We start from the raw sequence: 23,442 nt of genomic DNA, 5'->3' as shown, positions 1-23,442 counted from the left end.
CAGAAGACCCAGCTTTGTCCCTCAGAGCTAGACAGCTCCCTTCTGACCTGGCCAAGATAGGAGAGAAACCTGAAGAGGTGATGGCAGAGGGGAAGCCTCATATCAAGCACGGGAAACTTCTCTTTAGTGACATAAAGAGTTACGTCCCCCACTGACACAGAGCACTCTCCACACCGGACGGCATGGAAAGGTGCTTTATAGCAAGCACATGATCCAGGATCCGAAGAGTCCACTGCAAGGCTCCCTACAGGAACGGCTCAGCTCAGCCCACAGAGCAACCTTTTCACGTACCCAGGCCTTATTCTTTCACGGGAAGTTCTGCCACAGCCCCACAACGCGGCCATCCTCTCGCCATTGGGTCCTGTGGGCAACGATAGCCAGCGAGGCCCCTGGGCTTGGGCAGCAAGGGATCCAAGGAGGAGATAAGGCTTTCTGATATGATTTCCCTGCCATGCTAGCCCCAGCTCAGATAGGCTTCCATGGTCAGGACCTGCCCTCTGCAGGAAGGACAGCTGCCAGTGCTTACGCAGCACTCCTGGTGCCGAGCTGGCTACTGTGGGCTGCGAGGCTTCATCCTCCCTTGCCTTGCAGAAGAAGGGGGCTGGCAAATACCTTCCCGCTCTCTGCCAGGAAATGGCTTTTCCCTTCTCTAACCCAGCACTGAGCGCTCCCACAGCTGCACATGCCGTCGAGGCCGCAAAGATGTGACCGCAGACCACGCACTTGAGAAGACGCTGGAGCCATATCGGGGGACAGAAGCGGCAGCCAGGGACAAGATTGCCACCCCGGAGCTGGCTCTGCAGCGCCGAGCACTTGAGAGCAGCCTCGGCACTGGTTTGCTTCAGCTTGCTTCGGCGGCATCCCAGTAGGATGAGGAGCTCTGGCATGGGAGCTATTGGAGTGGGTGGCAGCAGATGGTGAAAACAGAGGGGATAAGGAAATAAATACAAAGAGGCTATCTTGAGGGGAGAAGTCAACCACACCATCACTCTGTTGCTTACACAGTCTCTTTCCCCAAAGCCTAAACAAACATTGCTCGGTTCCAGGCAGGCAAGGAAAAGGCTCTGCCAAATGCGGGAGATGGGCAGCCCAGGCGCACGAGGCACCGTGCAGCCAGGAGAGGCAGCCTGCAGCCTCGTGCCAAGCTCAACACTTCATATCCTGACCAAGTGTTTTCCAATTGGACCTCTAAATCTTTGCAGGAAGTTTGCAAACATTTCACATGATGCTAAAAATCAGATGCTGGCACCGGTGCCTTGCTCTCACTTCCCCCCCTTTCACTCCTCCAGCTCCTGCTCTGCAGGACTGAGCTGGCCACAGGCAGATCTTGCATTGTTTTCCTGCTGGTTTCCCTGTCCAGCCACAGCTCTGGCAGTCCTGGGCTGAGCCCTCCACACAGCCATGCCTGTCCCTCCGGGTGCGGGGCCAGCCCTCCCGCTCCCGGTCCCTCCAGGTAGTGACCCTGCACAGCGCGTTCCAGTTATCACAGCCCTAAGTTTCTGCCCCACTGCACCATGTGGCCAGGTTGTGAACTCAGGGCTCCAAAGGCCTTTTTAAAAAGGCTGACTTATCCCCCTTACACAAAGGGCACCGTAATGAGATTTCAATTTTTATTAATGAGCCACCGCTTACCTTCAAAATAGCTTCCCAGAGGCCAAAACTTGGAGATTTGCCCATCTGTCCATTTATGTTTCCAGTGATAATGAATACCTCTGTGCTACTTTATTGACTTTCTGGATTTTTAAATTCTCAACACATAGTCGCTGAACATCACCATGACCTAGTGGACAGGCACCATTTTCCTCCACTTACAACTGAGGCTAAGAAGTGAGCCTGCACATCCCACTTCCCAGTTACCCACTATTTCGGTCAGGCCCTCTTCCAATCAGCCTGTGCACAGACACAGCAACACAACAACATCTGGCCTTTCCACAAACACCAATGAAGGCTTTCTCCTGGCATCTGAGAAAGAAAATCCAGGGGAAGACATTCCTGAGGGAATATGGGGAGAGTCAGTGGCGGGTCTGCAGGGACTGCACATTGCTATCTTACCAGTAAACCAAAGTACCTTGTAAGTCACCGAATCAACTAGTAGTGCACTCGCTAATTTAAACAGAAGCAAATCGATCCCTTTCACAGTGCTCAGCTAACCTGGGACAACAGGAGCCTATCTTTTCTGACCATTACCCCAAAATATTTCATTATCTGCCAATACTCTCTGTAGTCTGCCATAGGATCATTTCTGCCTCTTGGGTCACCGGAGGCAGTGCGAAAGGTCTCTCTGATGCCTGTCCTAACTGTTGGCAGTGGTTCCTGACAGACTTCCAAGGAATGAGCACCCAGATCCAGGGAGGGAGCAGATCCAGCTAAGAGTGGAGGGAGCCTGGCTATCCGAGCTCCCCCATACACACTCACATGCTGAGAACAACTCACTGTCAGCCCAGAGCCCCCCAGACCTGTAGCCTCTGTCAAAACCTCCCCGCTGGTGCTGCTGCAAGAGTCCTCCACGAGGAGAGAGAAGAGGTGAAAGCAGCCTTTGACTGAACACACGAGGTGTGGTTCAGGTAAAGGCAATTTATTATGCTAAGCACACCATTAAAGGATCTAAAGCATCAAAGCAGAGATGTTCCAAGGAAGCTTTAACTTCCCCAGCAAGGGGGCTCCTGGGAGTCCTCCTGTTAATAGTTTGCATGGGTGGGGGGGTGCCTGCAACTGAGCCGAGAGTGAACATAAATGCCCCTCAGTCCCCTTTCAGCACTCGTTTCAGTTAAATCAATACAGCCATTGGGGAGACTTGAGAAGCAAAGCTATTAGTAGGACCGCAGTTAATTCTGGGGGAAAGAAACAAGCAACAAAAGCAATAAACCTGATGGATGGCCTATGCAGATACAGTAATCGCCTCCCTTCTGGGCCCTGCAGCTTGGCAGGCTGTTGAGGTAAGGATGCTCACTAGAGAAATCCTCCTCACCTAGATTTTGCATGGTGTCTGCTTGGGGCTAAAGCACTCCTAGACAGATGAGAGGCAGTTGGCCACAACACGTGGGTGGGCAAGGGGCTGGGAAGAAGGAAGGGCATCTCAGGGCAATGCCCCAGGGAAAAAATCCACCAAGATAACTGAGCCAAGCCTCACTGAATAACTCGCTCATCTTCCAAGATGCTCATGCTCATCTTCCCCACATATCCCCTTGTTGCTTCTACCTCCTCATCTCATGCTACATGCACATCAAGCACTGGGAGGAAGGAAGGGAAGGTGACTACCGTCGTTTTGCTCGCCTTTCTAAAGCACCTTACACATCTGTGGGTGCTTGCAGAGAAACTTAGCAGCAGTAGCAATAATGGTGGGGATGTTAAAGCCACGTCAGGACACGTCAGTCTGGCTGGCTGGTACCCAGACCCATATGCAGAGAACTCCCCAGGCAGCTGCTAAACAGGAAATAGCTGAATAGACATTAAGATAAAAGCTCTGCAGCAAACCCCACTGATGCACTTCGGTAAGAGCAATGCCAACAGGAGTTGAAGGACCTGCAAACTGGGGATGTTGTCATTTTTGAAATGCTAACCCTTATAGAAGTAGTGGTATTATGAGTAGTATTATACTTGCTCCCTCTACAAGCCTATCAATGTAACATCACAGAAGGCCACAACAGCTGTAGAGACTTGCACCTCTCATCTCACAAAATATCAAAGAATCGCATAGCACGGACTGAAAACTGGGAAACCAGCAACAGACTGGCTGCAGCACTGAAACAGCCTCTCCTCCATGCAGGACCAGGCTTGTTAGAAACACCTCCAAGTCTTGTCGGTGCACACCCTCGTTTCTAAAGCTATGCAGCAGAAGAAAACATCATCCCCTCCACTCAACTGACCTCCGAGCCCAGGCCTCAGGCGGTTGTCGTATCCATCCAACAGCCTGTCCAGGATGCGGGTGAAAATGGTGATGTTATCTTTGCTGTCATCAACAACATCTGAAACATGCTTCTGCGAAAGCCTGGCACACAGGGGAAAGAGGAGAGAAAAAACACAATCAGAACAGAAACCTATTCTTTATACGCTCTGAGCACTTAACCACAAAATAAAAGGACGGTTGTTCACACCACGGCCCACCACTGCGGCGCAGCCTTGGACCGCAGAATGCAGCACACCCGTGGCAGGGTGATGGGTGTGCGAAATGCACCGCAGGGCACCCCAAATCTACTCCCGTCCCTGCCTCGGCCACCACCGAGGAGGCAGAAGGGTCCCGCAGCTCCCTTCCCCGAGCTTCCATGCTAACCGCGAGCGGCACCACAGGGCACGGTCTCAGAGCCCTGTTTTTAAAGACACCTTTCCCCTGCCCCAGCATCCCTCAGCTAGCACCCAAAGAGAGGGAATTTTAGGAGCCAGAGGCTTTGTGAACCTCAGAGCTACTCCAGTGCCAGCTTCTCCATATAGGAGACACAGCATAAATGATACCAGTCATTTACTGGGCCAGTTATTTACCGTATCAAGTAATTCTCAAGTACTCTGCTCCTGGGAGGAAGGGGGGCAGGCAGAAAAATAGGAAATAAGAAAAGCAGGCTGGGAGCTTGAATCCATCATTAAAACTCCCTGTGAACCATTTCTGCAGTTTGGTGAACCTTCCCTGTTTATAAAATCAAATGAGTTTGGTCATGTTCCTATCTCTGTTCAATGCAAGAAGCCTAGAAGCCTCCAAATAAGATGATTTCCTCAGAGTATTTTCTGCCCCAGGTGGAACAAAATAAGTAGCAAATTTCTCAAACAAAACTCATCTCACCAAACAAAATCTCCAATGCAATTTTGCAAGCCCAAGAGGTTCAAATAACACATTTGCATTTTGCGTCTCTCTTTCAATCAACAAGACAGGAGCCTACAAATCCTGTGGAAATCAGCTGTCTCTAAGAGAAGAGGCTAGGAGAATTTCGACAACCCAGAGCCCCCGCGCTGCGCAGTTATAAAGCCTCTTGGAAAGTCCTGTGGCTCCAAGCACAGCTTTCCCCAGCAGAAATAGCTGTTAGGATCAAATCAAATGGAAAGGGCAGCAGATTAAGTAATAGAGAAAATCAGAAGGAAAAATCTAGAGACACTGCAGCAAAGATAGAAAAGGGAAAAAAGAGACACCAACAAAGGCAAAAAAGATGAAGCAGTGCAGACAGGCAGCACGACGGCTGCAGAAGCCGAGTCAGGTAGGATGAAAGGCTGCTGGGGCTGATGGCTTGCCAGCAGTAGTTCAGGGACCTCCTTGGGTCGGGGGCAGCAGGGCTGCCAGACCCATGCTGCGCTGCTACCAGAGAAATAAGTGACAGGGGAGCATCACCTTGATTAACGCGAACAAACACAGCAAAAGCCATAGAGACACTGGTGCCGGTAGTAGAGGTGGCATAAGGCACGAGGGCGATGGCCAACCAGGGCCCCTACAATGTTTTCAAGCAGGGTCCCCCTCCCTGCAGCTGGTCAGGTAGAGACCCCAGAGCTGTGCTAAATCATTGCTTCCCAACTTTTGCATCCCTTCCACCCCTGCAGCCCCAAACCTTTCTTGCCCCCATCGATCTGCATGCAGATGTACATGCGCAAGCACTGTGCTGTATTAGCACTGCTCCGCGCAAAGGACGGTTTCCCCTCCGTGGTGCGGAGAGCACGATGAACGACAACATGATGAAACCCGGGCATCGACTCTACTCACTCCCTCACCACGTGCCTGCCCGGGAGGCGCTGGCAGCCCCAGGAGCGCTGTGCTCCCAGCGCGGGGCTGTGCTCCAGCCTGTCATCTCCCCGAGCATGCTGGACGAGTCACTGGTTTGAGCTAATGACTTCTTGCCCAGCGAAATCCTCACTGCCACAGCTCAGGGTGACTGGATGGGCTCGCAAGGGTTTCCAGAAAGTGAAGGTCTCTCCGAACCTCCAAGTTGCCACAAATCACAGCCGTGGGAGCTGTGAACCAAAAATTTCACAGCAAACGTTCCCTCAAGAGATGTTGATCTGATTTTATACATATACATACATATATATAAATACATATAAACCCTTTGTTGTGTCATATTTTGCAGTTTCTGAGTAGGAAAAATCAGAAACCAGGAAGAAATTGGGGGTGGGGGGGAAGGAAGGGGGAATATCAGTTAAGCAGGTCAACACTTAATCCCACAGTATCACCTCTAGTTAGACTAGTTACCCTTGACATTACAGGTCTATTTGTAAATACTCTGTGAAGGGTTAGTAGGGTGAGAAGTAGCAGAGGTGGCTCAGAATTTTCTATCAATGTTTTACCAACAGAAAAGCCATCATCTAAAAGAAAAAATATATATATTTTATATCAGAAAAAATTGGGAGAGGGGAAGGCTGTGAGTATTTTTAGAGTCAGACTGAATCAATACTGTTCAGTGTGCTGAACCTAATTAAAATATTTCATCTGGGGCAAGTTTGACATTAATTTGTGTCTGCAACAGTGACCACACACTCGAGGAGATTGCGTTTCAAATGCTTAAGGCCCGTTTCTCCACGGGCCAGATCCCACTTCTCACAAGACTTCTTGGCCTCCAATTTTTAGCCAGGCAATACCCACTACCACAGGAGAAGCGGTCAGGCCAGGAAGCTCAGCCGACAAAAGCTGAATGGGGGCATGAGGTGCTCAAACTACAGCTCCCTTAAGGCATAGTGGAGAAAACACCAGCCTCTGGCTCTGAGGCAATATGTCAGCTCTGAAACATCAAAACACTTCGATATTATGAGCTGCATCACAGCTTTTGAGAGTTCCCATTCAAAACAGAACAGTGATTCTCGCTTTTCCTCTGGCCTTGAACATAAAACAACCTTAAAATATCTGAACTATCTGCGGAGAAGTAGAATTTTGAGGAATCCCAACAAACACCAACTGGAACTGGTGAAGTTTGCACTGTAGCAGCTTTCAACAACATCTGTACCAGTGTCTGCTGATGGGTACGCAACAATCTACAACTTATGAATAGCTAGCTTGCTCATGAAAACTCACTTGTTAATGTTTTATAACATTATAACATATATATAACATATATAATGTTTTATATCTTTAGAAATGTTCTGTAATATAAAGAGCAAGAGGACACATTTTGTGAAGGAACTCCTGGTGGAGGTTCAGCAGCAATGGGGGAAATGAGTTTACAAATTGCAAAGCTGTTTTACTTAGCTTCCCATTTGAGATTTCAACTTCAGCGTAAGCACCACGGGATTCGCTCAGAAGGGACCGGGGTAAAGCAGCACGTGCAGGGAAAAGGATCGGCAACGACAGCAAAGAGCCAGCAGCATCTCCACCTGCACTGATTCACAACATTTCCTTGGTCCAGCTGAAGCCTGGAAGGGCTCACCTCACCTTAACATAAAGCTAAAGCTGACCTTTAGCGAGGGTGAGAACGGGTCTCATTTATCCCTGGCAAAGCCTCAGCAAAGGAGTCAAAGGAACTGCCAAGTTGTGTGGCTCATGGTTTTAAAATAATTAAAAGCCTTCAGGCTTTTAACTTCTGTTAAGAAAGAGGTTTACAGTGAATTTAATTAGGAGAGGCTCAGGTAGAAGTCATTACCCCTCCATCTGCCCCCTGCGCACACGCTCTTCGGGGAGCCGGCTCCCACAGCGGCGCGTTAACCTCTGAGCGAGGGTCTCCTCGTATTCAATTAAGGAAACGAACGCGAGAGCCGACAGGAGCTTTCCCTGCGCAACGAGATGGGAGCCGGTGGAGGGACGAGCTCGCGGAGCTGCAGCAGGGCCGGCAGGAGCAGCGGGCTGCCCGGCAGGCGGCACGGCACCGGGGAGGGCACGCGCGGCCACACGCAGTGCATCCCCCCGCCGCCGGCGCGGCGGGAACCGGACCGCAGTCCCTGGCCCGGCGCCACTGCAGCAGCGGCAGGGAAGGCGCGAGAGCGAAGCCACGTACAGGTGCGCGCAGGATGCGATTGCTCGTGCACAAAGAGGCGCAAGCAGAGGAAGCGGGGCCGGCAAGAGCCGGCCGGAGGGCGCACCTGGACGGACGACCGCATGCAGAGGGGTGCAGGGGTAAGGGAGAGGGGCGGCACGGACACTCTTCATACACGAATATCCTTGATTGCTGCTGGACGTGTACTCAGCAGATAGTTTCGGTGTCCGCACCCAGCACGCTCAAGGCTTAATTTTTTTTTTTTTCTTAAACAGAAGTCATGTATTATCTGCACGTCTCCCTTGGTGTGGGGCACCTTCCCCCCACCTCGAATAACGCTAACGTACATCGGCGACCCCCATGGCAAGGGAGCGCACCGTCCCCAGGCACGGGGACAGGGAGGAGGAACACGTGTTACGGTTTCATGGCCACGAGAGATGCAGGAGCCCCACCAGCTCCCCTTCCCCGGGAAAGGCCAGCCGAAGCCAACTACCAGCAGGTCTCGGAGCAGACAGGGACGAGAGTGCGTTTATACCCCGGACTGCTTGGAGCAGACCCAGACGGGGCCTGGCAGGCCCTCGCCACCTTACCCGGCGTGGGCGGGGAGGGCAGCGACGAGCAGCAGGACGCCCAGGCTGACGAGCGGGAGCGGTGCCCGTCCCGGGAGCCGCGGCGCCATGGCCTCCACGGGGCAGCGGGGCAGCAGCGTCTCCAGCACCTGCTGGCAGTAGAGAGGAGAAAAGAGGTTTTATTTTCTAGGAGGAAAGAAACCAGCTTATTTCATTTTTTCGGTCACGCAAATGGTGTTCTGTCCAGGTGGCTAGAAATCTGCATTTCTGGGGTCTGGCGTTTGACGTCCCAAAGACCCCAGAGCAACCAAAGGCAGCGGCACCCGCTGCGCGCCGCCAGCCCTGGAGAGCTCGCAGTGCAGGGGCAAAGCCAAGCACCCGAGAAAAACCACCTCCCCACCTTTTACCGCCTTACGGGCACTGATCCAGTCCTTCCCACCCCGTTGCAAGCCTGGAGCTGGCTAAATCTCGTGGGGATGCAGCAAACGGGGCTCCTGGCCACGCTGCTGCAGCGGGAGCAGCCAGACACTGCTACAGATCGAGCCAGGAAGGCTTGCATGGCACAGGCATGCACACCCACCCACCCACGTTCACACCACAGCCAGCAGCTCCCAAGGGCCTTCAGCACCTTCCAGCAAGGGCAAAAATCCCCTTCTAGAGTGGGTGTAATCGTCCCAGCCTGCCCTTGCCTCGCAAAAACCCCCAGCTGCGTGGGGCCGTCACCTCCTGCCCCAGCCTATGCTGGCTTGCGGACACCTATATGGCAGAAGCTTTTCTAAAATCTCAGATCCACATTTTCCAAGTGTCTTTTTCCAGACGGTTAGGCCCTCACTTCATCCGGTGATGACTCTGCCAGAAATTATTAAGTTTGCGTGCTGAGGCCCAAGGTAGCGGGAGTGTTTGACTGCACCACATTTATAGTATGTTCAGATTTTTCATTAATGGTCAGTTTTACTTTTATTGTGATGTTATTGAGCACTTAACTGCCTTTTCTCTTTTATGGATCTCATTACATTGATGCACCTCAGAACAGCACTGCCAAGCAGCAGCCGGCACAAACGCAGCTTGTCATGATGTATCTCCTCCGCGACACCTCACATTAGGCACACCTGGACAACGCAGCCCTGGGGACGCTCAAAACCACAGCGGCCAGGCACGACTGGTGGGCACGAGCCCCCGGCCACTAACTCCAAAAGGCTGAAAAAGAGCTGTCAAAAATCTTTTTTTCCTTCCTTCGACATGTCAAGAGGTGCAAAGAGCTCCAGTACAAATGCAGTAACTATAGGTAAGGTGAGAATAAAGCCCTCCGCCTCTGGGAAGCAGTGGTACAGCAGGGTCAGGAGGCCACTGTGCTAAACACACTGCTATCCAGATTATGGCCTTTGCAGGGACAGGGAGCCGTCTCACAGCCAGGCAGCTCCGCACCTCTGCAAACGCGTACTGGACTAAACAGCGATCCATGCCGAACCCGAGGTGCCAGCAGATACTTACATATTACTCATGCTGGCCAAAGCGGAGGGAACCAGGAAGCACTTTTGCAGCGCTCCTATACCTGATCATCCACTGACCATCTTTCCTGCATCACCCAAATGCTGCGTGCCATATCGCAATTCTGCATTTAGCTACCCCATGGTTGTCCTGCGATGCTCTGGCCCTATAGTTCTCCTGGATGCAGTGCATGATCCCTGCTGTTCAGCTCAGTACGGCTCTAAGAGGACATATGTCAGTTGCCATGCAAGCAGAAAACAAGAGCCAGACACTGCAAGCTCTTATTCACCCACCCCAGGTTTTTTTCCGGCAAGTTATTCACTTGTGGCAGGGATAGTAAAAATTGCATTGGGCCCCAGCGCTGCCTTTGCATAGAGCACATTTCAGAGGCACACATTGTGTTTGTTTCCTCCCCGTTAATCACTTAAAGCCTCAGCAAATATCAGTGCATGGATTGATTCAATGCACATGAGCATTTATCAGGGGATTCAGGGGCTTATTTAATCAGGATGTTACCTAAGGAAATGCAGCCCTCACACCACCAAAGGAGCAAACTCGTAACAGCAGCTGCTGGAGTGTCCGGGCACGGGTATTTCTGCGCCGCTGGGAGAGGAGAGCCCTAACTCGCCAAGACTTTGCTGGCTCCTCCAGCTGAGGAGGGACACAGTCTTGGAAACTGAAGTATTTGCTGATAAAGCACAAATTAGGAACTGAACATCTGCTCTGTGGGAAACCCAACAGTTAGGGGAGACTCATTCCAAATCAGAACAAGGAGAGCTAAAATGTTGATGTTTCTTACAAGGCAAATTCAAAACTCCTTCAATTAGCAGCTCCCTCAACAGATTTCCTTTCAACCTTATCCTTTCAATTCACTTAAACTTGCATATTGTACAATACGATTTAATTAAAATATTTTTTCTAAGGCAATTTCGAACACTAGCCAAAAGCAAAAAACACTGCTGGCTTCCCTCTCCTCTCTTCTCCCCCCCATTGAGAACTTTCCTTGAAATCAACACTTTCCCACACTTTTTATCGATTTCAATAATCTGTTTGTTTGGGCAGAATTTGCACCTACAGCAGTTTTTCACTAGCAATATGCACACAAACCAGGACCCCCCCATTCTGCAGCTGGTGCCTCCTGGCTCTGCGGAAGCTCCTCTGTCCTCTGGGACATCCTGGATCGTCTTTTGCAGATTTAAGACCAGGACAACAGTGGGATAGAGCAGCTAACACAGAACAGGACGAGGTAATGAGGCGGCAGGGTAATTCAGAGTTATGGCCAGGAACAGTGACAAAAGCAGGAGGCGCTTACACCTTCCCCGGTTTAACCTGCCTGTTTGTACCAAGAAGCTCACAGCAATCATGCTTCCACCAAACCTCGTTTGCGTCACCTTCGTTCGTTATTACACAGAGGTGACCGCTGACCTGACACTTGCGCAGCCCTGCTGAGGAAGGCGCTAGCCAAGGATAATAGGGCTACCTGAGTAAAGTTAAATATGTGCTTAAGTCTCATTTCAAACCTCGGAACGAGTTCTGTACACCTTCCCTGGGAAAACAGTAGCTTCCACCCCTCGCCCCAGCAGCTACTTTGCCAGCCACAGCTCAGTTTTCTGGTGCAGAGGATGCCAGCAAGGTAGGGCCTGAGACTACGCGGGTTGGTTACGGGAATGCTGTTCTTATGGACTCAGGAAGGACTGCATAGCATGGAAAATAGCCTGGCACTATTTTCTGCTTGTCTTTCCTGTGGTTCTTGTCTCATATTTTTACTGGGACAACCCGAGAGAAGAGGTTGTGTTGCATTTAGCTTCCTTGCTCTTCTGTTCTCTTGCACTTCTGCTTAAAGACGGAGAAGCAGACCCAGTCCTGAGGATCACGATTGATATTTTTGATTAACACAGGAGCTTTAACAACTGTTAGAGCAGTGGAGACTGGCAGCCTTGTGACCCTGAGCAACAGCCGGCCCAGCGGCGCTGGGAGAGCTGCAGCCAGCCTGCTGCCTGGGGCAGCCGCTGTGGGAACGGCCGCCCTTCCAGCGCTGCCGCTCACCACCCTCGTGCCCGGACACAAAATCACAGAATGGCTGAGGTTGGAAGGAACCTCTGGAAATCATCCAGTCCAAACCCCCTGCTCAAGCAAGGTCACCTAGGGCACGCTCTGGAGGGCGCAAGGAAGCCTTTACAGATGAGGTGGTTTTCACCTTTCGTGTGGTTTAGGGGATCCTTCAAATCTCCCCAGACACACACAGCTTAGCCAAAGCCTTGCGTGATCACCATGGCACAACAGCTCCCAGTGCCACCTCTCCCCACTCCTGGGGCTCCTCTGCCAACTGCAGGGCCATGCAAAACTTCAGCTGGTTCAAACGCTCTATAAATCTAATAGCTACTGCCTGCACAGCCCGAATAGTGGCAAGGCTTCTGGACTGGCCGCGTGTTAAAATCCAGCCTGATTTCAGCAGATCAGTAACTGGGCTTCCCAGATTTTAGTACAAAAGTCTTTCTTGGAGAGGCCCTGCCCCAGAGCAGCCACCGCTGGAGGCAGACGAGGCAGCGAGGAATCCCTCAGTGCTCAGCCGGGATCTCTCCAGCACAGGCAGGGAACGGAAACACCCACGAGTCTGCCTTGGGAAAAGCAATGCTGGGGTGTCTCCAGCCTGAACTGGTACGACTCTGGCAGGAGATGCTTAAACAAAATGCTATTCAGCCATCGGTTTTCCATCCAGGAAGGCTCTAAAACAGACAACATCTTGATCTGAAATACCTGCAAGGATCCCTGATCCTCTGAGGAGGGGAGGAAGGATGCAGGGGTGGTGCAGGGAATGCTCATTTATAACCGTGTGTAACACAGAGCAAGGGTTTAGGAATGTTAATTGGATGGTAATAGTCCTAAGGAAGAAAAAAAACCCAAATCTCTTTTTAGACCTTGATGGAAAAGAAACTGCATAGTATCTGTGAAGAAAGCAGAATGCGAAGATTTCTAAGATCAGAAAAGATTGGTACGCTTCCCTAGACTGACTCCTCTTTCATGCAAGTTAAAAGAGCATCACCCTCTAACTGCTGGGCCCCTTCTATGCCTACCCAAGATGGAGTCTGTCAGGATAGTACGTGTTCACAACAGCTCCGTACTTCCTTCCTCCATCTGCCCATTGCTCATTTCTTAATGGTACAGTTAGCGCATGCATTCATCACTAACTCTGCAGTTGCTGGTAACCTCCACCGCTGAATCAAATGCAGATTTTCTAAGGAGCCCTGCTAACACTTTGCAGCTGGAATTCAGCAATAGTTGAAGTTTACAATTCAGCGCACTCTGGATTTTGGCAGGTCTCTCTTTATGATCAGATACCTAAAGGCATCATAAACATACCCACTCCTCTCCAACACATGCAGTCTGTCCAATCTCTGGAGCATCACAGCACAGCAACACTTCCAAGAGATACAGCTTTCCTGCTTGAGGTGCAGTTTCGGAATGAAGAACTGGAAAAGCCTCCTTCTCCCCTCCTCCAGGCGGCAACATGCTCCAGTATCTGCTCCTATGTAGGTCTGGGAACCATAAAGGTGCTGGTACCTTTTGGACCAGCAAGGTCCCCTAGTCACTATATGGACATTAGGTATATCCCGATTTTGTATAGTGGGCTTGATCTTTCCAGAAGCCATTAAATATTCTGAAATGCCTTCTTAGGAAGGAGTGATTAGCACAGGCTTACTGCTGACAAGGGAAAGACAGATAGAGCTCTGGAGGTGGAGACTGAAAGGTACAGCTTGCAAAAAACCTGGGAGATCAACCCAGAGAGATGGAGATTGCAAGCAATGGAAAGGGAGTGACGAGACAGAGGCCCACAGATCCATTCGGGCATACGTGGGCATTTGTGAGGGAGTCGCATTTGATCTCTCCCACGTTACTGCCTCTTTGAAATGCGTGGCCAAGGGAGCAATCACTTAGTTATGGCCCCATTGTGCAGGCGGCGTTCATGAAGCAGCAGCCCCAAGGACACATCTGCCTCTGTTATTACACCAGCAATGCCGTGCATATACAGCATGATCAGGCCAGTGTGCCCACATGCCAAGCACCTACGGAAGCAGCCTCAGCTGTAGGACTGCCAGTCACTTACAGCTCCCATAAGGTCACAGCCCCCAGGGCCCACAGGTGCTCTGCATCACAGCCAAATCAGGTATCTCCATGAGGACTGTCCAGAGAAGAATTAGATGCTGGGATGCCAGCTGGGAAACAGACTTGGATATAGAGGCAGCCTCAGTCCACAGTCCCAGATACAAGCACTTCCACCCAGGGAGAGGAGGCAGATCCAGACACAGTAGGTGCTAAGCACATCCGCCCACCTTTGCCCTGGCACATCCAAGCAGAGCATGCTAGGTGACTTCACAGCACCTGCATACTCATCCTGTAAGTCAGGTGCATTTGCACAGCACAAGCAGGTCCTTAAAGCCCTTCCTTACCGCACTGGAGCCTCTGCAAAACAGGTTCAAGATAGGTCCTCTGACATCTCTCAAGGACTCCAAAATCGTCCAACCTGCAGCACCTCCATAATCCTCTGTGGAAACACTAGCCTTGTGGTGATCACAGCTATGCCTCTTCCAGTCCCCGTTCTGGGTAAAGCTCTAAGCTCTGCAGAGACGGGCAGTCAGCAAGTGCTCAGTGCTGCAGCAGCAATAAATGCAGGAGATGGACCAGCTGCACTCTCTCCCCTTTGGGGAGGTTTTACTTCAGTTCGCAATAATTTCAACTAAAAAGGGCTGTCACTTGGACCAAAGCTATCTTTTTATTTAGGGGAAGAGGGAAGCAATGAGCAGACATGGTTGTCTGGCAGCCTGGAAATGGCAGATTACAACATCCCGGGTGTTTCACAGGACCCTTGTCCTGCTGGTTCTCCCCAGCCCTTTGCTCTAAGATTACCTGGGATGTACACCACACAACACAATGCAGGGACGCACAAGCTAGTGCATGCACTGGATGCAATCCAGCCACACTAGCGTAGCCACACTGCCAGTACTGGCGAGCACGGGGGAAAGCTTGGTTTGCTGCCTGGACCAAGGGGGGCATTCTGCTTCCACCATCCGAGACAGTCCATAGTTCTCTGACTGGGCTCCCTGTTTAGCACTGCCTCGTGCTGTGCAGATGCACCCTGGAAGACCAAAGCTGCAACAGCATTTATGAGAACCGGAGGACAAGAAACAGGCAGCAGTACCTCTATCTACCAGAATCAAACTTGCTGTTTATCGTCTACGTACAGAAGCAGCACTGGCTCACAGCAAGAGGCACATGGCAGAAGAGCCAGAGTCTTCCTTTCAACTCACTAGCACAGAAACGTTTGTGCTTTCCTACCCGAGAGATGCACATTGACTAGTCCCCCAAAACACACTGCACAAGCCATAAACAACCCTCCCAAGGATCTGCCACACAAATAAGGTACAAGGCCCACGTGACCATTACCAAATGCCTTGTCTGCAGCTCTGCAAGAGATGCCAGGAGAAGAGGACACTCAAAACAGGAGGCACAAAGGAAATAAATTAAAGGTTCAGATCAACATAGAAATCTTGAGAGCAAGCCTTAAACGGGATCTCTTCTGCCGGAGGCTGGTGATAGAGTTAAACAAGCTCTGTGCCCGACTCAAAACCAGCTTTAATTTTTCAAAATGAGAAGCTGCTCGACAGTTTCTCTCATCAAAACAAAACTAATCCCAGTATTGCATTTCTCTACTTGAAAACACTTCCAGAGGGACTGTAGAGAGTGATTCACACCCACAACCGCTACAGGAAACCATTTGCACTCACAAGTGTAACAAGCCAACACTGATTCACCCACATAATTACAGGCAGACACTGATTCACAGCTACTGCAACTGCAGACAGACTGACTCACAATCAAAGCAACTGCAGACAGACTCAGGCTCACAAGCACAACTGGAAATACAACAGTGCTGGCAACGCTCACAGTCTGCAATCATAATGTGTGCATATGCAAAACCCTGCAAATTTATCTAGCACCCTGACCATGCAAATTCAGCAAACCAACCCTGCGCGTTTTGCTGGTGTTCCCGACCTTCACCCCATGGCTATGTTTCCCTTGCTGATGGAACAATATCTACAATTCAACAATAATTCTTTCCCAGACCTTGCGTTTCCAAAGCTCTATCGTTACAGTGAGAACAAGAACAGTACTGTATGATGCATATTCAGACACACAGTGCATGCATGCACAGTACATACATATGTTGTCAGACATCAATGCGTGTTCACTTTGATACCATATATATGTGCACTGACTGTGCTGACTTAGTGTTTCCAGAACGTAAGTAAATGCAAGCCAAGTATAATACATTTAGCCCAGGGGCGAAGGAGAAGGCAAAAGACTCACCACTGGGCAAAAGCTTGAAAGGCAGGATTATTTACTACACTCTCCGGCTGGGTATGCAATTATGTCAGCGTTCAGCCTGGGTATTGTGCTACTTTTTGTAAACAGTTGGCAGGAATACTCCTACTGAGATGAGGGGCTGGGCTTCCTCTCTAGTGCTGAGAGGGAGCAAACTGAAGAGGACAAGGTCTACTTAGAGAACAAAAAACTGAGGAAAAAGAATGGATTAAGCAGGAAAGAGGAAGGAGAAGGTGAATGGGAAGTGGGACAGGCAGCAGCCTACGGAAAGAGAAGAAGAAAGGAAAGGAGAGGAACAGGACGAAAGCTGCATGATGCAGACTTGAAAAAAAAGAAAAGCTCCAGGAACAAGGAAAAAGCAGCAATCTCCCAGTGCTGAGCTAGTCTCGCAGCAGTGCAGGGAATGCATCTGTGCATACCCATGCATCGAGCTCCATGCTGTGCACTATGAACCCAGAGCAGATTCTTGAGGAGAGGATGCAGCCTCCAGCCAGACATGTGCGACAGGACCCAGGTGCAGCCACTACCCCTGCAGCTGCTCCAATCACTCTTGGAAAAGACCAGGGGTGAAGGGTTTGCGCTCTTCTGCCTCTGTGCATGTGTGTGTGTGTGTGTGTGTGTGTGTGTGTGTGTGTGAGAGAGAGAGTGCATGCTGCAGGGGACCCAAACACCACAGGGACAGTCTGAAGGGCAGTCAAGCAAACAAACTCTGCCAGAACAGCAGCATCACCTGAAGACAGTCTGAGATCCTTCATCCTCTAGGGTAAAGACAAAGTTAAGAGACAGACAACAGAGAGAACTTGCCTGAACCGCACCTAGCATCTACTAGTTGTGGGCTGGACTTGCCTTACCACCTGTTCTATTTCTTCTTCACACTCCCCATATGGAAATGTGATGATCCAGAGGTTAGGGAACAAGCCTGCTTTTTAGCCACTAAAAAATGACTGAGGTGAGCAGTGACTCAGAGCTGCTCTTGCCAGCTGGCCCATGAGAACAGGAGTCTCACCAGAGGGTCTCTGTTTCTGCCTGAGGATGCTGCTGCATTTGCAGCCAGCCAGCAGATGCAGGGGAGAGACTAAGAATGCAACTGGCCAGGGAAATGAACTATTTGTTCAGTTACACTTCTCTAGTCCAGATAAGAATTGCTCTGGCAGAAGGCAGAACAAAAAACAATAGACAAATTTTGCAGTGGGGACTGTCTACCTAATGCTTAATTGCATTACACTGCTCCTTTTAAAAGATCCATACCACAGTCTCAGTAACTCGGGGGGAGGGGGAGCATCTGGAGCCCTTCTCCCCTTTCTCCCTTCCCAGGCTCAGAGCTGGCAGCTCTGGAAAGCCCCTTTGGAAGGAAAAGGAAAAGGGGGGTTCCTTCCCTCCCAACTCAGCATCAGTGCTCATCAGGCCTGGCTGCAGGATTCAGGGGGAAATTTGACTTTGCTTTACTACGCTGTTCTCCCCTCTAAACCCTTCCCCCGTATTTGCCATCCTGCTCTAGGAACCGGGCTCAGCATCATCCTCGTCCAGACGTTTTCCATCACAGCCTCTTACCCCTCTTCCTGCTCCTTAACCTGCTGCCACCATCGCTCGGGCTGCGAGCTCGGGTAACCCTCGGGGCGCTGCCCGGGCCCTGCGCCGGGGGCTCCCCCCTTCCCAGCGGGGGGACCCCGCGGGCACCGAGCGGGTCCCCGGCGCTGGGGCAGCGGCACGCTCCAGGGTTGCAGCGAGGGAGCGCAGGGGCTCGGCCACCGCAGCGGGGACCCCCGCCGGGGCGGGCGAGCGGGAGGAGCCCCCTCTCCGGGGCCGGGCGGGCGGCGACCCCGCGCCCCCCCGTCGGTCCCCGCCCCGCCGACAACAGCCGAGCGGGGGCGGGGGCGCGGCAGCACCCGGGAGCCCGATGCCCGCCGGGGGTCTGCACGGCCCCTTGCAGCCCCCATCGCCCACTCCCAGCGGGGCGGTTAGCGCAACTCCGCACAGCTGCCCCGGCCCCGCGCCGCGACCGGGGGGGCACCCGGGGAGGGGGGAGCAGGCACTCGAACCCGCGCCCGCCGCGCCCCGCGCTCACTCACCGCTGCCCCAGCCGGGGCGGCCGGGGCCCGCGCCGCGCAGCAGAGCTGCGCGCACCGCACCGCACCGCGGGGCTGCGCGCCCCGAGCCCGCCGCGCCGCGCCGCCCGGCCGGGCTGTCAGCCGCCGCCTGCGCGCTCCTCCGGCCGCGGCGCGGAGTGAGGGAGGGAGGGAGGGAGTGAGGGAGGGAAGCAGCATCCCCCCGCCTTCCTCCTCCTCCTCCTTCCTCTCCTCCCTCTCCCTCCTCCTCCTCCCCCCCGCTACGCTCCGGAGGAGGGTTTAACCGCCCGCTTTGTGCGGATCTGCCTTCCCCGCAGCGCGGGCGCGGAGCGCGGCGGCGGCTCCCGACATCTACCTGTTGAAGGGGGGAAGCTGCCCGAGGCGCTGGGGCACGGCCAGGGGCTGCTTTGCAGCCCCCCGGACAAAACAGCGCTGCACAGCTCAGCCCAGCGACCTCTCCACAGAGCGGGCTGCACGGCCTGGCCAAAACCTGGGGCCGCAAAGTTTGGCCCGCAACTCGGGATTACCGAGGTTTGTGTTGCAATAAAACAGAGGAAAAACACACGCGGAAGAAGGAAGGAGGAGGAAGAGAGGTTAACACGCAGCAAGCAATAGGCAGTGAAAATGAGGACCGTTCAGCGTGGCAGCATGGGGATCCCAGAGGAAGGGTAACGCAAGCCACGCTGGCCAGAGCTGTCTGGGCTGGGGAGGTTTTGCCAAGCTGTGCAGTGGTGAGCTGGGAAGACGAAAGCTGACAGCAAGGCACACTCAAAATATATTGTCCCTGCAGAGCTCTCCTTGCGAAACGCGCACTGTGAGACTCAGCTGCAGCTGCGACTCCACGCTACATAACTTCCTCCATCACTGAGGATTTGGGATGAGATAAGGTAAAAGGACCAATATTCCAGCCACCCCTGACCACCTCAAAAATACCTCTAAAGTACTCAAAAACAAGGGTATTTAAAAATAAGACACAGGCATACTTCAGAGCAGGGGACCTGAAGGAGGGACACAAAAATGGTTTAATCTAGTCCAACTATCTGTTCCCTCCATTTTGATGTCTGAAACATGACCCAGTTCTTGCTTCTAGGAGAAAGTTAGAGCAGTGACTGCCCTACCTTATCCCTACAATTTCCATCATCCCAACTTTTGTGAGACAGGAGCATTCACCATTACTTGTGCCTGGACAGCAGAGAACATGAGCTCTCTTTCAAAGCAAAATTTCAACAGCTTACGCTCCCCAGCATGGTCTTTGCTAATCCAGGTATCCAGAATTATTTCTGTTAGCAGCTGTTCAAATGCCAGGAGATTTCTGCTTTCCTCTACTGAATAGAGGCCAAAGGCAAGAGAGCTATGGGTCTCACATGGCCTCACCACACAGACCTCAAGACCAACATCTCCAGCAAGGACTGAGCTTGGACCAACACAGTGCCACTACAGTCAAATCCAACAAGCTCTTAGAGTAGAGAAGGGAGAATCCTCCATGTTATTGCAACACTTGGGTGACTTATAGGCACCTCGTGGCTATCACAAACCGTAAGTGGTTGAGATAAGTTTCTTCAGCCCTCAACACCACATCCAACCCTAGCCAAAGGAGGTGAAACACCCAGAAGGTGATTTTGGAGCAGCAGCAACCAGGCCTACAGAAATATTTTCCGACATGTAAAAGATTTTGTCTGAGCTGCAGACACCTTACTTCTGAGAACCCGTGTGGACAGCTGGCATTCTCATTGTCCTTAGACTGCTCCTGCATGAATGACAGCAACCACCACATGATATGAGGCTGTTCCCAGTAAAAAAAAAAGTCTATTTCTGCATTGGATTCTTCCTGTTACAAAAAATAAGATGTCATGCAAGGAGCTGTGCGCGCATGCCAGCAGAAGGAGCTTTTTTATTATCCTCCTCAACTGTAGGAAATCAGAGGATCTTAGGAAAATGCAGAGGTTGGAAGAGATCTCAGGAGATATCTAGTCCAACCTCCTACTCAAAGCAAGGTCAGCCAAGGAAGGGCCTGACGACGAACACAAGTTGGCCATACTTATTCATGCTTAGTTTCTGCTTATTTCAGAGTCTCTTCCAAGGCACCTCTCCTTCCTTTCCTGATATCTACCTTTGTGAGTACGAGGGCAGTAGGAAGGGAATAGGGGAGAGCTCAAAAGGAGTCCCAGGGCACAGTCATTCCCTTGGCTAAAAGCCGTCGGCTCTGGTCTACCTCTTTCCTCGTGGGAGGTAGCACTCCATCAGACATCAGTGAGATGACTATGCTCGGAGGTGGGACTATAGACAGGACCTGGCTAACTCTAGAATATTGGTTCCCCGCAGGCTCAAAGCAGAGGTGGCCCTAATATTTGTTCTCCCTCCTTTTCAAACTGACTCAGCTGCTGGCACGACCCACCTTGGGCACGAGAACAGGCATGAAACAGAATCAGCAAGACAGGCATATCCGGAGACAGAAATGACTCAGGATTTCAAATGGCTCATATCGAGAAACATTTACAGGATTTATGGATTTAAGTAGCGCTAACAATAGCCACAGACAACGGAAACCGTGGTCCTCTTGAGGCCTGTTCATCCATAAGCAAGAGCTGTACAGAGTTCCCCAAGAACAGCATATCTCACTCTACCGTCAGAGGTGCCCTCCCCAAAGACTGCGTCCTCTGCTTGTTCAGTGCCTCGTGGTCTCCTCTGACACAGCCAGCAGCTTGAAATAGTCTCAGACACCAGGCCTAAATTTTATCCTCTTATCCTACAGGGCCACCAAACAATTGCAAAATCACAGGCAGCTCTAGGGTGCCCCAGAGCAGAAGGCCCAGACATGGCCTTGCAGCAACAAACTTCACCCCAGCTATTGATGTCTGTAGCCCTGAGGAGCCTTCCTTGGTAAAGCTTATCTAAGAATCCAAAATCAAACGAAATCCTCCCCTTGTAGCCACACCAAATGCTGAGTCCCCCTTGCAAAGGTGGGGGAAGTGGCCTCAAATGGGGTTAGACAAGGCAAAACGCAGGCTAAAGAATCACACAGATGTAGCCGCACAAACAACACGTTGCTACCAACAGAGCACGAGACACAGTACCTGCAAGCCCCCTAAACGAGGACGACGCCAATGAATGTGCACACTGCAACCCCTTCCCTCTGTGCCACCCCTCCAGATGCACTGGATCCAGGCGAATCACATCACACAGACCCTTGGCAGAGCAGGCACCTATACACCATAGCAAGGCCTGCTTCTAGCTAGCCAAAGAACAATAACCAAAATCCCTGCTAGCCCAATCGCAGCCATCTCCCCTCCTGGATTGCAGAAGCCGCCCCTGGCAGACTTCAAAGCTTCCTTTGAGCTCTGCCCCTTACAGTTTGGCCACAACGCCAAGGGCAGGCTGGCTGGCTGGCTCCCTCTGCCAGCTAGCGCTGCAAGGGAGGCTTGGGTATCATGTGGGCACCAGGAAGGCTGTTTCTGAGAGGTCTTCCCTCATCCCAGTGAGCAGAGAAAGCCAACTAACCTGTAATGGAGGCAAGTACTCCTGGCATCTGGGTGCCTTACGGTGACGCAGTTAATAAAAACACAAGGACTATTCAGCAGTGGTACAGCACGGCTGCTAGCAAGAGGGGATGCTGTCAGGGGAGAGACTGACCAGGGAGAAAGGCACTACCTAGCTTGGGAAATCAAGGTTTTGGGCAACTTTTTTGGGGAGGAGGAAGTGTTATCGATAGCTAGTGAAAGCTAGCTGCAATTATCTTGATCTCTGCCGTCTCTGGAGGGAAAGGTAACCCTCCACTAAGTGCAACAGTCCCTGCAGATACATCCATCAGTTCAGGAGGCATAAAAACATCTCATGAAACCTATGAGCAATTATCTTTTAATGCATTCCTCCATCATAAGGCTTTTTATTTCTTTCTTAAAATATATAACCTCCCTCCCTGCCCCCTCCCTCGCCCTCCTTTACCTACTGGAACACCCACCTGAACTGTAGCACGTGCCAGGGGAGATGGCTTTGAGGCAGAACCCTTCTTAATGAGGATCAAGGTTAAACTTCAAGGCTGTCACCCTATAACTGAAGAGTAATCTCTCAAAATGGAAGTACAGCAGCCTAGGAACGTCTTGCTAATAATTAGCTAAGCCTCTCCCTCCCACCAGCCTGCTCGAGCAGCCAGAATAAAAGTAAGCTTAGTTTTGGGGCCATGCTACAGGTACCCTTGAGCAGGGTGGGACTGCAAATTTAATAACACCTGGTCTGGCAAAAGATTTGGACAGGACAGTCCTTTCTGCAGGTGACGCCGCACTGCTCTGGCATGTCAGGCTCTTTGGAGACCAGCCCATGCTGGCCACTGCTCATCCCGCCGGACACCCAACTCTGCGCCCCAGGGAGCCGGCGGTGTCACGCTGCTGAAGCAGCCGGGCGGCAGGAGCAGCGATGTGCCGAGGGTGACGCACCCGGCGCCACGCAGCTCCCGGGGCGCTGCCCCTCGTGTGCCTCCTCCGCCGAGGCCGAAGGCTCTTGGGCTCGGGGGCTGCGGCAGAGAGAGGGCACCACAGCCCAGGAGAGGTCCCCAGGGCCTCACTCGCAGACACCCACCTCAGCGCGGGCAGAGCGGGGCCCGTTTTCCCCGCGCATAACCCAACGCGGGGCACCGCTGGAGGAGGAGAGCGCCAGCCTGCCCGCGCTGGCCCTCCTCTGCTGCTCCTGCCAGCCGAGCGAGCGGGGCGCCTTGTCAGAGACGGCTGCTGCCTCGTGCTTTATTAGCCAGTCTCCATGGCAACTCGCCTACAGCTTAACTCGGAGAGACCCCTGTCTCGCTGCGGCCATAAACCAGCCGCCCGCCCGCAGCCTCGGTCGGAGCTGGGGTCGCTCCTCACCCCGCGTCGCCAGGAGCCCCGCGGCCGCCGTCCCGGCCTCGCTGCCCGGCCCGCGGGGGAGCGGTGCTGCCTGCGGCACCCCCTCCGCACCGCTGCTCGAGTGGAGTCTCGCGGCAATCCAAAGAGACAGCCCCAAAGCCTTCCGGCTATCCCACTTCCCAGGCAAAGCGGAGCCACCCGTGCAGCCCAGCGACGAGCCGGCGCTCCTCCT

At 52.3% G+C, this 23,442-nt stretch overlaps 1 protein-coding gene across 3 annotated transcripts in view; it reads right to left on the bottom strand.

Annotated features, from left to right (window-relative positions):
* Positions 1 to 23,106, bottom strand: part of LOC104140917 (gamma-aminobutyric acid type A receptor subunit alpha3) — an 84,555-nt gene extending 61,449 nt beyond the window's left edge. Inside the window, exons 1-4 of one of the 3 annotated variants that reach the window (XM_068957033.1) lie at positions 22,951 to 23,106; positions 22,337 to 22,428; positions 8,465 to 8,595; positions 3,867 to 3,988 (exon numbers count right to left, since the gene is read on the bottom strand). In XM_068957033.1, coding sequence (XP_068813134.1) covers positions 3,867 to 3,988; positions 8,465 to 8,553 — 211 coding nt within the window. In that variant the 5' untranslated portion in view covers positions 8,554 to 8,595; positions 22,337 to 22,428; positions 22,951 to 23,106. Of the gene's footprint in view, positions 1 to 3,866; positions 3,989 to 8,464; positions 8,596 to 16,297; positions 16,422 to 18,381; positions 18,455 to 22,336; positions 22,429 to 22,950 lie in introns of those variants that run through there. The other 2 variants (XM_068957034.1, XM_068957035.1) reach the window with 2 other exon arrangements.
* Positions 23,107 to 23,442: the final 336 nt, after the last annotated feature.

Source organism: Struthio camelus, chromosome 11, assembly GCF_040807025.1.
Source record: "Struthio camelus isolate bStrCam1 chromosome 11, bStrCam1.hap1, whole genome shotgun sequence".
NCBI classification, from domain to species: domain Eukaryota; kingdom Metazoa; phylum Chordata; class Aves; order Struthioniformes; family Struthionidae; genus Struthio; species Struthio camelus.
The sequence above is the reverse complement of the archived record's forward strand: the minus strand, read 5'-3'. Positions and strand labels throughout refer to the sequence as shown.